Genomic DNA, 16,443 nt, shown 5'->3' with positions numbered 1-16,443 from the left:
AAGAAGGTTATTCTCTTGAGTGTGTAGTGGTCCCTGGAGTACTTTACTCGGGACTACTGAGTGTAAAATTCATCATTATTAGTTGATTACTTTGCTCCTATCGGGCTCGTGGTTTTTCCCTCTTATTCAGAAGGGTTTTCCACATTAAAATCCCTGTGTCCTTGCTGTTCTTTTTATTTTTGTTGATTACCGTATTTCGATACTACATTATTGTTCCACTGTTATTACCATGAATATTATTTATGTGGGGGGTTTATTCCCAACATATAGGACACCAATGCTTCTTGTTTGACAAGCTTCAACCAATTTTGAATTTATGACTGTGGCGACATACAATGCGTAGGAATTTACTCATTGTAAGGAAACTAATCTCTTGAGTCGTTCAGTTGGGAAATAAGTTATTTCATGATTAATTATTTCGGGATTAGTTATCCCACTCTCCCAGGGAATAAAAAAAATACTACAATCTTGGGATAATTAATCTCACGATTAGTTATACCACGATTTTATCCTAACTAAATGTGAAATAAACTCATCTCAATTTAATCCGAGATTAATTATCTCTTATCTCTCGTACCAAACAAGTCTAACTGTTGCTGGCACATTTGCTGAGGACATGTCAGATTAGGCTGGTATGTAGGTAGCATTTGGTCTCTTATGTGAAAATTTATTATTCTGTATTTTCACTTGTGGCATCAAAGCCATTGACAGTCTACACGTGTTTAGTAATTCCAGCATACCGTTATTAGATTGGATTAGCTTTTGCATCATAAGAAAGCTCTATAGTGCAGTATAAAATATTATTCAAAAATGAATACATTTTATTTTTTAAGCGTTAAAGAATCTATTAATAGTTAATACTTAGTAAATGCACTAGAAGGGAGATAAACAAGGAGTTGGTTCTGGAATCTGTACAGCAAGAAAAAGGAGCTGGAACTTATACAGTAAGTATATCTTATATTGATACAACACATCCACAACAACGGGCTTTGATAAATTAAAACCTCCCAATAAGCCTGAGTGAATTTCCATAATGAGGAAGCTGCTGCTGCAGGGTGGGGGTGGGCGATAGAAATGTCCCTCACCAGTTATGATCTGTCTTTCCAAATGGCTATTGATAAGAGGGACGTTCTGATCATTTCCCAGAATTTTCTCATGAGTTGCTTTCCAGTACTCCTTTTAGAAGATTCAGTCCTTCTGCTGATATGCTTCTACGAACTCGAGTCTGAGGAACTTCTATCCGAGGTGGAGGATCTGGAGAGAAGCAAATCACGATTACTGTTAAATTGTCGCATGTGTTGCGCTTGAGGGCTTCCCTGACCAATTCTCTTGAACATCTTTCAGGATCATTATGCAGCATCAGTTCTTTCCTGGCCAGTGTAACGGCACATTGGCTACTCATAACATCCCAAAGACCATCACAACCCATGATAAGGAACTCATCATCCTCCGTCAACAACGTTTCCTGCAACTCTGGTTCTGCACTCAATGGGCAGGCAGATCCTTTTGGGCCCTTCATGTGCCAATCTCCCAACGCACGTGCTATAGATAACTGTCCATTTAAGTATCCATCATATATGATTCCTCCAAGTTTTTCTATTCTAAGTCTTTCAGACGTGCTATTTGGTTTGTGGTCCTTGGACAGCTCAATTGCTTTACCTCGTTTCCCCAGCACAGCGCGACAATCACCTGCATTAGCAACCATCATGGTTCTGCAAAAGATCAAATCGTGTTATACACTAATAAGCAACGAACTTTGTTGAAATGAAAATTTGATCAAGTACATATGATAAAGAAACTTGACAAATTAAGCCATTTGCACTTGATGTAGGAATCTAGAAGAAACGAAACAGACCAAGCAATTTGTACACTGGCACTAGTTCGTGAAGCATATTTATGGTAGCCTAATATTGCATTAATTTCCACATTTAGGCCCATATTGACGGTTAAGTTAGAATTAGTGTGAATGAAGGATATATACATATATATATATATATATATATATATATATATATATATATATATATATATATATAGTTTTGAACTTTAAATATGGAAACAAAATCAATGCAGTTCCCTTTATTCTACTTCACAAGCCGGTCCAAGAAATATCCTCATTCATTTCCATAAATAACAAAAACTTGACAAATAACAAAGAAAGAGATTCTGATCTTATTTTTCCCTTCCGAAAGTACATTTTTCTAAGAAGTGTCAGAAACATCAGCAGTCACTAGATCAGTAGTCACTAGAACTGGGGGATCTTTCATTTCAACAAGAGAAGTCCAGATGGAAGAACTTTAAGACGATAAAGATGCAGACTTACTAACCTTCCAAACATTAGAGCTGTCAGTGCTGTAGTGCCAGAGGATATGTCGAGGGAACTATCATCAGCAAAGGCATAGTCCGCTTTCAGAAAAGCATTCTTGAGTGCCCTCTCCAAACACAGGGGAAAACAGGAGTCCTCAAGTATGAACTTGAGAATGTTATTCCTAACAAATAGTGCTGCATCTGTACCCCCATGGCCATCAAATACCTGCTTAGAAAGTTGTTCACTTTAAAAGAATGCAAACAGTTTGCATCTGTACATGTTTTACATGTGCATATCATTTATCATGCATCCTAGATAAACACAATAAAGCCGATTTAGCCAACAATTAAGAATTTGAAGATTGCTTTAGTACACATGCAGTGTAAATTTGAGTCAGTTTTGTCTTTCTTGAATCTTTCTCTTTTCTTTTGTCCTGGAATTTCTAGAATTTTGATACATTTAAAAGATATGAGGAAAAAGTCCAGAATATTCAGAGTTCTTTGAAGTAGTATGCACTAAAAAGCTTTCGATGTTCTAAAACATAAAATAATTTTGATACATTAGTTGCTTGGTGTACAACAAAAGGAAGAGTTTACGAGTCCTTTCTGGATTATGAAAACTCAGACTGTTGTAGTTCTAAAAATATGAATGGAGATATTGCAGTATAGCATAAGATTCATAAAATCATCTTAGGAATAATTCTGTACATTGCCTTATATGTTACTGTTCAATAAATATTTTTTAGTGAGCTCTGAACAAGCTCCTGATTCTGTGCTATTTCGTGTTCCTTCTGCTTTTTCCCTCAACATATACTTGGCCATTTTTTGCTTACCACAACAGTCTCTTCCCACATGATAACTAAAAAGAAAATAAAGCCCAAAATGGTCACCCCTGATATCTCCATTTGCTAATGTGATTGATTTGATAAAAGTACACAGCCAAGATCATTTTGAAGTCCTTAACACTCGTACTGATCAAACAAATTCGGTAATTTGCTCGAATTACGACATGCTTAAGCTAATTCCTAATTTCATCCGACAGAAAATAAACTAGAAGTTGTTTCGACCTAAGGCTGAGTGAATGAGGAGAGAATATCCAGCAGAAAAAGTAGTTCATTTAGGCTGATGAAGTGCAGGAGTTAATAACAGGTGGCATTACAGCTATACCATCCAAAAGACAAGTAGAGAAGTTACACACCCCATAGAACGCCCCTGGTGAAGTTAGACCTGTCATGTCACCAACATGATTGAGTAGATCATCTATACAGATGTGTTCATCCTCCATGTACTGTTTGGGTCCTTTCTCAGCACAACTTCCAGAACGGAATACTGGCAAAAAATTTGAGTTCTCTTCTGAAGGGTACAGTGAAACTTTCACTCCGATTTCAAGATCCTAGCAAAATGTAAGAGGAAAAAAACATTAGTTGCACAATCTAAGCTACTGTAGATTTTTTTGAAAGTAAGAGGGTAATAGTCTAATTGACAGGAAGGAAGATTGATAGAAGGTACTAATGCTGTTATTAGCCAGCATCAAAGGATAATTTACTGCAACTTGTAGAAGTTCAGATGCTGATACAGATGTGCTCCCCCCCCCTCCCCCCCCAAAAAAAAAAAAAGTTCGGGGGGGGGGGGGGGGGACTAGACGATGAACAAGGCTTGTCATAGAGCAACAAGGTGAAGGGCCCCAAAAAATACAACAAATATGGGGCAAAACTAGAAGTCATAGAGCAGCAAAGTAAAGTCCTGCACAAGAAAGGAAGAGAAGAAAGGATGGGGAATTTGAGTGCTGGAATGGTCACTTATACGAAAGCACCTAGCAAGTTGCTATCTATATATTGAAGCTCATGCCAACAAGGTTATGCTCCAATATACATGTGCAAATCCAGAATGATTTCATTGACTGATCACCGAGCAAGAAAGATGCTTTACAAAACATTTCAGGTTGGAAAACTCTATAAGAGTGTCATCAAGTTAGGTTACGCCAACCTCGAACTAGATGTGGTCATCTCTCTGATCTAACACCACAAGAGATGGTCAGGGATCATCCTCTCAATAGGACAGAAAGAAGGAATCATCCTCTGAACTACACAGACTAGAATTCATTGCTATATAACCAGATTTTAAAATAAAATAAACTGCCTTCACTAAAGGACTTCGGACAAACCTCTAACTAAATTTTTACTTAGATACAACAACAACAACAAAAAACCCAGTATAGTCACACAAGCGGGGTCAGGAGGTTAGTGTGTACACAAAACTTACTCCTATCTTGAAGGCAGAGAAGTTGTTTCAGATAAAAAATTTGCTTAGACTAAAACACTAAATAATAAAGTAGCATAAAGTAAATCAGCTAGGAGATAAAACAGTAGCTGCAAGACCAAAGCATTAATTAACTAATAACTTACCAAATCCGTCGCTGCTACAAATGCAACAGAGCCTAATGAATGTCGTCCGACAGATAGGTGCCTTGGTGGTTTACCAATTGTCTGCTTTAGCTCGCCTGATCCCTCTCGCAATTCATCTTTTGCAGAAGATGTATTCTCCTGACTACTGTAGCCCTCTTCTAATATACCAAATGGCGGTGAAAAATCAGTGCCCGCAGCCATATGCATCCCAAGATCATCAACTCTACTTCCTTAACCAAATCTTGAGAGCCAAAAAAGATTCCTTAAAAACCCCAAAAATTGAATACTCCGTCAAAATTCAATTTATCCCCAAATCGAAGGAAATAAGAGGATTCAATCTCTTGGCAATATTAAAAGTCTTAATCTTTCAGTTTTATTGACCAATTTGAGACCCGTTTGAGCTCTTCCTAGATCACAATAAGCAGAAACAAACCCACTTTCTTAACCGCCTAATATCATTAAAAATCAACCGATCAAAAATAATTAAAACGCACAAAAATGGTTAATTTTTCACCAACCCATTTGAAGGCATAATTTAGGAACCTAATTAAAAGAGGGATCTTTATGGACCAACTTAAGGATCATCAAAACTATATTGAAATTGAAACAAAGTTACCAGACCCGAATACCGAAACGATTCAAGCAAGACCCGAAATGATTGTAATGATTCTCACAACGAAGGAAAAGAAATTTTCCCAAAAAAGAGAAGCTCCTAAAAGGGAAAATGGGGAAACCAAAGAACAGAGAATAAAGGCAGATGATTGCGGTTGGCAACCGGCTGTTGCAGGTAATCCGGTGGATGTAGTAGCTGTCATGCGTGAGTTGACTGACACGTTTTCGGATTTTATTGGTTGGAGACTTGTGATTGACCGGATAGCTCTCTGAACAGTTTCGAAAATGCTACCTGACCGTTGGATGTTTGGCGCTTGATAAGCGGACGGTTTGATTTCGAGTATTGGTTTCCTTCCAGAGTCAGCGTGGGTAGGTTCGTTAACAGCCGTTAAAGACAAAGTGCCTTAGGAATCTCGAGGATAAACGTGGCAGATATTCATTGGAATGTCTCTTTTTCGGCTAAGGTTGAAAGTCCATCCCAAAATGGAAATGATTGTAAAGCGGAGAACTTATTTCGGCTTTTGGGCCATGGTATGAGCCATAATTTGAGAGGCATGTCATGACCCAATAGGCCAATAGAATCAAACATTTGGACAATTTGACACGATTTTGCTGATGGCTGACTATATAAGGTACTCTTCTATCCTAATTTGGATTGTTAAGGGTAAGGTGCTAGAAAATGTTTTTCTACCTCCACAGAGGTATGGGTAAGATATGCATATATATTATTCTTCTCATACCTCATACCGTGGGAATACACTGAATATGTTATTGTTGTTATTTTTGGGATAGTGTTGGCACATAACCATCAACTTGATAGACTATGGTGTGTGAACGTGTTAAATAAGGACGAAATAGACCTAAAATCCCTTGGAATGAAGTTGTCTTAGCAAATCACTTGGCTAAAGATAAGATACAACAACAACAATAACAACATAGTGGATTTTGGGGAGGGTAAGATGTACGCAACCTTACCCCTACCTTGGAAGGGCAGAGAGGTTGTTTCTGATAGACCTTCAGCTAAAGAAAAGATGAAAGAAGTACTGATAACAAGTAATAGCAATACAAGGTATTAAGCCTAAGGATAAAATTGTCACGACCCAAAATCCTAACATGTCGTGATGGTGCCTATCGTGGTACTAGGCAAGCCGACATTTATGAAATAACTCCAACACTTAACAGAAAACAGATTTAAAACAGTTTAAATGATAACAACTTCTCATAAACAAGATAGAAAATCCAAAATACAACGCGAAAATTCCCAACATCGGAGTTTCACTGAGTACATGAGCATCTATACATCACAAGTCCGAAAAATAGTGTCTATGATAATATGAATCTAAATACAATAAGTGGAAAGATAGGGAAGGAGAAACAAGGTCTGTGAAACGCCGGCAACTATCTCGAAATCTCAAGAAGATCAACTGTGCGCGAAAATCAACACCCACTGTGTCCGGGAATACCTGAATCTACACACTAAGTGCAGGGTGTAGTATGAGTATAACCAACTTATCAAGTAACAATGCTAAATAAAGAACTAAAAGTAGTGACGAGTTCACAGTTATAGTTCAATTACAGTGATTTCAACATAAGAAAGTAGGCATGCTCTCAAGTTCGATAAATTAGGTCAACAGTTATTCCATGACAAGTTCAGGTGAAACAGAGTGTAATATCTTTCAGAATTTTCAAGACAATGATACATGGAAGCTAAGTACAACAATAATGAAATCAAATGCATCCTCTCAGGGCCACAGTCACTAAGCCTTCCCATTCACTCAGCACTCGACACTCGCACTCAGTAGGTACCTGCGCTCACTGGAGGTGTGTGCAGACTCCGGAGGGTCTCCTTCAGCCCAAGTTCTATAAATTCGCACGGACAACTCACATGCTACACGGACAACTCATGTGCTATAATATAATATCTGGATCCGCACGAACAACTCACGTGCTGCACGAACAATTCACATTATATAGTATAACATCTGGATCTGCACATGCAACTCACGTGCTGCACGGACAACTCACGTGCTATAGTACAATACCTCATAATCAGGCCCTCGGCCTCACTTAGTCATTAACCTCTCCAGTCTCTCGGGCTCTCAGAAATCGCAATAAGTAGCCCAGACAACAATGATATAATGCATACAAATGAATAATGGAGACTGAGATGTAATATACAAATAAACTGTGACTGAGTATAAAATAATAATTTAGCAGATAATTCAACATGTACACGACCTCTGTGGGTCCTTACAATGCCAACACGTAGTCTAAACATGATTTGTGGTTAAATTGCTCTAATACATGAAAAATGTACAGATAACAATAGATTATACAACTACACGGTTCCACGGAATTTGACCAAGTAGCAATTCTTACGGTGCACGCCCACACACTCGTCACCTAGCACGTGCGTCAGCTCAAAACCAAATACATAACACGTAATATGAGGTTACTTACCTCAATTCGAGCAAATTCCTACTCCAACACACCCTTGCCTCGCAAAACAGCCTAAGAATGCCTCAAATCTATCCATAAACAATGCGATATAATAAATACGGGCTAGAGGAATCAACTCCATAAGAAAATGCTAAGCTATTAATCAGAATCAAAAATCGGCTCAAAGCCGGCCCTCGGGCCCACGTTTCGAAATTCGATAAAAGTCACAAAACCCGAAAGCCCACTCAACCACGAGTCTAACCACACCAAATTTATCAAAATCCGACACCAAATCGTCACCCAAATCCCCAAATCAAACTCTCCAAATCCCTAGCCTCAAACTCTCAATCTACACCTTAAATACACACCAAATAGGTGGGAAAATCAATGGGGAAGCAATATTATTGATCAAAAATAAGCACAAGGGACTTATCTCAAGAATTCCCTCGAAAACCCTCTCTACAATCGCCTAAATCGTGCTTGAAATATTTGAAATGAAGCCGAAATCGCGAACCCTTGTTTTAATAATCTGCCCAGGCTTTTCGCACCTGCGGCCATATATTCGCACCTGCGGAACCGCTTCTACGGTAAATCCTCTGCTTATGTGGAAATCACTTAAGTCCCCCAGGCCCGCAGCCGCGCTTCAGGTTTCGCACCTGCGGAGACGCTTCTGAGGCCATCTACCCTCTTCTGCGGAAACATGCCTCTCTCTCAACTCCGCATCTGCGGAGCCTCGTTCGTACCTGCGGGCTCGCAGATGCGGTTAACCTCTCGCACATGTGCCCTGCCCTGCCCAGACCGGCCCAACTCCGCTTCTACGTAATTCCAACCGCATCTGTGGCATCGTAGGTGCAAAAACAACCTCGCACCTGCGACCTCTACTCACTTCCTCCCTGGCCGCTTCTACGGCTCCTTTCTCGCTTATGCGAGAACGCACCTGCGATCCCTACTCCGCAGGTGCGATTGCACCAGAAGCTGGTGACCTCCAGCATTCCCTTTAACTTCAAATCTATCCGACAACCATCCTAACTCAACCCGGGGCCCCCGAGACCTCAACCAAACATACCATCAAGTCCCAAAACATCATACGAACTTAGTCGAGCCCTCAAATCACCTCGAACAACGCCAAAAACATGAATCGTGCATAGATTCAAGCCTAATGAATTTTGAACTTCTAATTTCTACAAACGACGTCGAAACCTATCAAAACACGTCCGATTGATCCCAAATTTTTTCACAAGTCACATTTGACATTACGGACCTACTCCAACTTCCGCAATCAGAATCCGACCCGATATCAAAAAGTTCACTCCCGGTCGAACTTTCCCAAAATTCTAACTTTCACCATTTCAAGCCTAATTCCACTACGGATCTCTAAATCACAATCCGGACACGCTGCTAAGTCCAAAATCACCTAACGGAGCTAACAGAACCATCAAAACTCTGTTATAGAGTCATTTACTCAAAGATCAACATCTGATCAATCATTTTAACTTAAGCTTTCAATCTTAAGACTAAGTGTCTCATTTCATCCTGAAATCACACCGGACCCAAACCGACTACCCCGTCAAGTCACATAACAGCTATAAAGTACAAAATGAGCAGTAAATGGGGGAACATAACTACAACTCTCAAAACGACCGGCCGGGTCGTTACATCCTCCCCCTCTTAAACAAACGTTCGTCCTCAAACAAGTCTAGAAACATACCTGGAGTCTCAAATAGGTGTGGATATCTGCTCCGCATCTCCAGCTCGATCTCCCAAATAGCCTCCTCAACTGGCTGACCTCTCCACTGCACCTTTACTGAAGTTATGCCCTTTGACCTCAACTTTCAACCTGCCGATCCAAATTGGCCATCGGCTCCACATCATAAGTCAGATCACCATCCAACTGAATTGTGCTGAAAGCCAAAACATAAGAGGGATCGCTGACATACTTCCGGAGCATAGAAACATGAAATACTAGATGCACACTCGACAAACTAGGTGGCAAGGCAAGCTTGTAAGCCACCTCCCCAATCCTCTGAAGTACCTCAAATGGCCCAATATATTGAGGGCTCAACTTGCCCTTTTTCCCGAACCTCATAACACCCTTCATGGGTGAAACCTTGAGCAACACCTTTTCCCCAACCATGTAAGCAACATCACGGACCTTCCTGTCGGCATAACTCTTCTGTCTAGACTGCGCCATGCGAAGCCGTTCCTTAATTGTCTTAACCTTGTCCAAAGCATCCTGGACCAAGCCAGTATCTAATAGCCTAGACTCTACAAGCTCAAACCAACCCACCGGAGATCTACACCGTCTCCCATACAAAGCCTCATACAGAGCCATCTGAATGCTTGATTGGTAGTAGCCGCGAGTGGCAGAAACTGATCCCAAGAACCCCCAAAATCAATGACACAAGTGCGTAGCATATCCTCCAATATCTAAATAGTGCGCTCGGACTGTCCGTCCATGTGAGGGTGAAATGTTATGCTCAACTCAACCTGGGTACCCAACTCTCGCTGCACGGCTCTCCAAAACTGCGATATGAACTGTGGGCCTCGATCTGAAATGATGGACATTGGCACGCCGTGGAGGCAAAAAATCTCTCGGATGTAAATCTCAGCCAACTGCTCCAAAGTATAAGTAGTTCCAATCGGAATGAAGTGCGCGGACTTGGTCAGCCGATCCACAATCACCCAAATAGCATCAAATTTCCTCGAAGTCCATAAGAGCTCAACTACAAAATCCATGGTGATCCGCTCCCTTTCCACTCTGCAATCTCTAACCTCTGAAGCAATCCGCCTGGTCTCTGATGCTTATACTTTACCTGCTGACAGTTGAGGCACCGAGCTACAAACCCCACTATATCTTTCTTCATTCTGCTCCACCAATAGTGCTGCCTCAAGTCCTGGTACATCTTCGCGACACCCGGATAAATGGAATATCGCGAATTGTGGGCCTCCTCAAGAATCAACTCACGTAGCCCATCCACGTCAGGCACACAAATCCGACCCTGCATCCTCAATACCCCATCATCCCCAATAGTAACATCTCTGGGACCACCGTACTGAATCATGCCCTTAAGGACAAGCAAATGAGGATCATCATATTGGCGCTCTCTGATGCTATTGGTAGATATGCTAAACTCTCCAAACTCTCCGCCTTGCGACTCAAGGCATCGGCCACCACATTATCCTTTACGGGATGATAGAGGATAATGATGTCATAATTCTTAAGCAACTCCAACCATCTCTGGTGCCGCAAGTTAAGGTTCTTCTATTTAAACAGATGCTGTAGACTTCGGTGATCGGTGAAAACCTCACATGGGACACCATACAAATAGTGCCGTCAGATCTTCAAGGCATGGACAATAGCTGCTAACTCGAGGTCGTGGACATGATAGTTCTTCTCATGCACCTTTAGTTATCTAGACACGTAATAAATCATCCTATCATTTTGCATCAACACCTTGCCGAGATCAATGCGTGACGCATCACAATATACCGTATGGGACCCCGAACCAGTAGGCAACACCAACACTGGGGCTGTAGTCAAAACAGTCTTGAGCTTTTGAAAGCTCTCCTCACAATCCTCGGTCCACCTGAATGGAGCACCCTTCTGGGTCAATCTGGTCATAGATGCTGCAACAAACGAGAAACCCTCTACAAATTGACGGTAATACCCTGCCAAACCAAGAAAATTCTGGATCTCTGTAGCTGAGGATGGTCTGGGCCAACTCTGCACTGCTTCAATCTTCTTCGGATCTATCCTTGTCCCCTCACTCGATACCACATGGTCCAAAAATGCCACTGAATCTAGCCAGAAATCACACTTTGAAATTTTTTCATACACTTATCTTCTCTTAAGGTCTGGAGCACAGTCCTCAGGTGCTGCTCATGATCCTTCTGGATCCGGGAGTACACTAGAATGTCGTCAATAAATACAATAATGAAGGAGTCAAGATTGGGCTGAAGTACACTGTTCATCAAGTGCATGAATGTTGTTGGGGTGTTGGTCAGCCCAAAAGACATCACAAGGAACTCGTAATGACCATACTGAGTCCTGAAAGTAGTCTTCGGGATATCTGGCTCCCGAATTTTCAACTGATGATAGCCTGAACGTAAGTCGATCTTAGAGAACACCCTGGCACCCTAAAGCTAATCAAATAGGTCATCAATATGTAGCAATGGATACCTGTTATTCACTGTGACCTTATTCAACTCACGATAATCAATACACATTCGCATAGATTCTTCTGTCTTCTTTACAAACAAGACAGGAGCACCCCAATACGACACACAAGGCCTAATAAACCCCTTATCAAGGAGTTCCTGAAGTTGTTCCTTCAATACCTTCAACTCAGTCGTTGCCATACGATACAGTGGAATAGAAATGGGCTAAGTGCCCGGTGCCAAGTCAATACCAAAATCAATATCCCTGTTATGCGGCATGCCCGGCAGGTCTACAGGAAACATATCCGAAAAATCTCGCACCACCGGGATAGAATCAATAGCAGGAGTATCAACTCCAACATCCCTCACAAAGGCCAAATAAGATAAACAACCCTTCCCAACCATCCGTTGGGCCTTCAAATATAAAATCACTATGCTGGGAATATAGTCTAGAGAACCTCTCCACTCGATCCTCGGCAACCCCGACATCGCCAACATTACGGTCTTAGTGTGACAATCTAGAACAACATGACATGGAGATAACCAATCCATACCCAAGATCACATTGAAGTCCACCATACTAAGCAATAAGAGATCAGCTCTGGTCTCCAATCCCAGTAGTCACTACACACAACCGATATACACGGTCCACAATAATAGTATCGCCCACTGAAGTAGATATACGAACAAATGAAATTAAGGACTCATGGGGCATATCCAGATAATAAGCAAAATACGATGATACATATGAATAAGTGGAACCAGGGTCAAATAATGCAGAGGCATCCCTATGGTATACTGAGACAATGCCTGTGATCACTGCATCAGAGGCAACAATATCTGGTCTGGCAGGGATAGCATAGAATCGGGCCTGACTGCCCCATGCTCGGCTTCCCCCTTTTAGGGAGACCTCTAGCTGCTTGGGCCCCACCATGAGCTGGCTGAGTGGGTGGCATAACTACTGTTGCTGTTGCCATCGACCGAGAAGTTTGTTGTGGAGCCCCACTCAACAACCTAGGGCAATCTCTCTTGATATGACCAAAGTCTCCCCACTCAAAACAACCCCTCATGTGATGGAATTGCTGCTCTGGATAACCCGATGAACTACCTGTAGAAGCCTGAGCGGACGAGGCATAGTGGGAATTCTGCGCTGGTAGTGCACTGAATGAAGACTGTCCTAAATGAGCACTATATGAACCGTGGCTAGCTGATGCGCCACGATGAGCTGGACGAGTCATCTGAGCGGGCCTATAAGGACGACCCATACTATGGTAGGACTGCCCCCCAGAAGGTACACCACCGAAACTGCCCGAACCTCAAGGCCTCTTGGCCTCCCTCTCACCCCGCTCCTGGCTACAAACCATCTCTATCTGCTGAGTAATGTCAACCACCTCATCAAAAGTGGCACCAGATACCCTCTCTCTAGTCATATGCAACCACAGTTGATACGTGAGGCCATCAATGAACCTCATGATCCTCTCCCTATCAGTGGAAACCAACAAAACTGCGTGGCGAGCTAACTCAAAAAACCTCATCTCGTACTGGGTCACAGATATGCCATCCTGCCGAAGCTGCTCAAACTATCTATGCAGCTTCTTTCTGTGAGACTGCAACACGAACTTCTCCAAAAAGAGGACAGAGAACTCCTGCCATGTAAGTGGTGCTGCACCAACCGACCCACACCTCTCATAAGACTCCCACCATCTGAAGGCAGCCCCAGAAAATTGAAAAGTAGTGAACGAGACCCCACTGGTCTCCAGAATACGTGCCGTGCGAAGCATTCGCTGGCACTTGTCCAAGAAGCCCTAGGCATCCTCCGACTCAGCACCACTAAATGATGGAGGCCGAAGCCTATAAAATCTCTCAAGCCTTCTCTACTCATCATAAGTCATAACGGGGACTATCGGGGACTGAGCAGCTGCAACCAGCTGGGCTGGTAGCACCTTTGGTGCCTGAAGTCCCTGCATCTCCTGCTCTAGAGTACGGGCAACAGGGGTATGAGTACCTCCCCTGGACTGAGAAGTGGCTGGCGTGGCCTGAGCCGATACCACCTGAGCAAGGCATGTACAAAATGTCAATATCTAGGCCAAGGCCTCCTGGAGGTCTGGAATCATAATGGGTACATCTGGTTCCTGGAATGACCCCACTGGATCAACCACATCTGGAACCTGCTCCTGAGTTGGAGCAACTGGTGGATCTGCAGGTGCTGCTCTAGCTGCTGTACGAGTTGTACCTCTACCCTTACCGCGACCTCGGCCTCTCGTGGACCTATTTGGTTGTACTGGTGGCTATGCATCCTGTCCGGTAGCACATGTCCTCACCATCTGTAAGAGAATAGGATACAAAAGTTTAGATACCGGAACAACAAATCTGCACGACAAGAATACAAGAATGTGAAATTTTCTAAGGGTTCGGCAACCCCTCAAAGATAAGTACAGGCGTCTCCGTACCAATCCTCAAGACTCTACTAAACTTACTCATGACTAGTGAGACCTACGTAACTTAGGCTCTGATACTAACTTGTCACGAACCAAAATCCTAACCTGTTATGATGGCACCTATCGTGGTACTAGGCAAGCCAACATTTATGAAATAACTCCAACACTTAACAGAAAATAGATTTAAAACAGTTTAAATGATAACAACTTCTCATAAACAAGATAGAAAATCCAAAATACAACACGGAAAATCCCAACATCGGGGTGTCACTGAGTACATGAGCATCTATACATCACAAGTCCGGAAAATACTGTCTATGATAATTTGAATTTAAATACAATAAGTGGAAAGATAAGGAAGGGTAAACAAGGTTTGCGAAATGCTAGCAGCTACCTCGAAATCGCCAGAAGATCAACTGTGCGCGAAAATCAACACCCACTGTGTTCGTGCAGCCTACACTTCGTGTGCAGATCCAGGTGTTCCCTAACACAGTGGGTGTTGATTTCCGTGCACAGTTGATCTTCTGGTGATTTCGAGGTAGCTGCTAGCGTTTCGCAAACCTTGTTTCTCATTCCCTATCTTTCCACTTATTGTATTTAGATTCAAATTATCATAGACGGTATTTTCTGGACTTGTGATGTATAAATGCTCATGTACTCAATGACACCCCGATGTTGGGAATTTTTGCGTTGTATTTTGGATTTTCTATCCTATTTATGAGAAGTTGTTATCATTTCAACTGTTTTAAATCTGTTTTCTGTTAAGTGTTGGAGTTATTTCATAAAGTCGGCTTGCCTAGTACCACGATAGGCGCCATCACGACATGTTAGGATTTTGGGTCGTGACAAGTTGGTATCAGAGCCTAGGTTACATAGGTCTCACGAGTCATAAGTAGGTTTAGTAGAGTCTTGTAAATCGGTACGAAGACGTCTGTACTTATCTTCGAGAGGCTACAAAATTATTAGGAAAAATTTTACTTCTTTCATTCCTATCGTGCAAATTTGTTGATTTTGAGATTTGAGCCTTTGTATCTCTATTCTCTCACAGATAGTGAGGACACGCGCTACCAGGTCAGATAAGCAGACACCCGCGCCCCCTTCTAGAGCCGCAAGAGGTCGAGGATAAGGCCGATGAATGGCACGCGCCACAACTAGAGCACCGGTCAGAGCAGTAGTTGAGGGACATGCACCTGAGGCATATGTTGTTACCCCATGCTTCAACAGACTTTAGCACAGTTCCTGAGCATGTTTGGTACATAGGCTCAGGCGGGATTGATCTCCGTTTCACCAGCTACTTTGCAGTTTGGGGGAGGAGCTCAGACTCTCACCGTCCGTACTCCAGAGCAGCAGGCCCATATTGGTCAGGTTTTGGGTGTAGTGCCATTACAACCTGTTCTTTTGGTTCAGCCTGAGGTCAGGCCAGGGGCATAAGATGAGGAGCAAAAGATGCTTGAGAGGTTCAAAAGGTATTGTCCATCTACTTTTAGTGGCACAGTTACTGAGGATGCACATGGATTTCTAGAGAAGTGTCACCGTATTCTCCGCACCATGGGTATTGTGGAGGTGAGCGGAGTTGCCTTTACTATATTTCAGTTGTTGGGAGCAGCGTATCAATAGTGGCAAGTTTGTGAAGAGGGTAGACCAGCCGATGCAACACCACCCACTTGGGATCAGTTTTCAGAGATGTTTTTAAGACAGTTTGTTCCCAGATTCTCCGGGATGTGTGGTGCACAAAGTTTGAATGATTGCATCAGGGCACCATGACAATGTCAAACTATGCCATTAGGTTCAGTGAGTTAGCCCGTCATGCACCTACTTTGGTTCCTACAGTTAGAGAGTGAGTCCGTAAATTCATTGAGGGGCTCAATTATGATCTTAGATTCTGTATGGCTCGGGAGTTGCAGACGGATACTCTATTTCAGCAAATGGTGGAGATTACCAGAATGCTAGAATGTGTTCGGAGTGAGGAATAGGAGGTTAAGGAGACCAAGAGGTCTCGAAGTTCTGGAGGATTCAATGGATTCTTTTCTTCAGCTATGACTCATCATGGCAGAGGCTCGGGCAATAGGCATGCCCAGTCCGCA

The 16,443-nt window shown here is 42.5% G+C and overlaps 1 protein-coding gene across 2 annotated transcripts; it reads right to left on the bottom strand.

The window, feature by feature from the left end:
• Positions 1 to 800: 800 nt before the first annotated feature.
• LOC104116985 (probable protein phosphatase 2C 27) lies at positions 801 to 5,450 on the bottom strand. Of its 2 annotated transcripts, XM_009627953.4 has the most exons (4): positions 4,713 to 5,445; positions 3,506 to 3,700; positions 2,328 to 2,533; positions 801 to 1,712 (listed from the first exon to the last, which is right to left on the bottom strand). In XM_009627953.4, exons 1-4 carry the CDS (start codon positions 4,917 to 4,919, stop codon positions 1,154 to 1,156), a joined length of 1,167 nt encoding a protein of 388 aa, XP_009626248.1. In that variant the 5' UTR covers positions 4,920 to 5,445; the 3' UTR covers positions 801 to 1,153. The 2 variants fall into 2 exon arrangements, with proteins under 2 accessions (XP_009626248.1, XP_018633431.1); XM_018777915.3 differs by lacking the exon at positions 3,506 to 3,700 and having other exon boundaries at positions 4,713 to 5,450.
• Positions 5,451 to 16,443: the final 10,993 nt, after the last annotated feature.

Source organism: Nicotiana tomentosiformis, chromosome 8 (genome assembly GCF_000390325.3).
Source record: "Nicotiana tomentosiformis chromosome 8, ASM39032v3, whole genome shotgun sequence".
Taxonomy (NCBI): Eukaryota; Viridiplantae; Streptophyta; class Magnoliopsida; order Solanales; family Solanaceae; genus Nicotiana; species Nicotiana tomentosiformis.
This window is presented reverse-complemented; position numbering and strand designations above follow the sequence as displayed.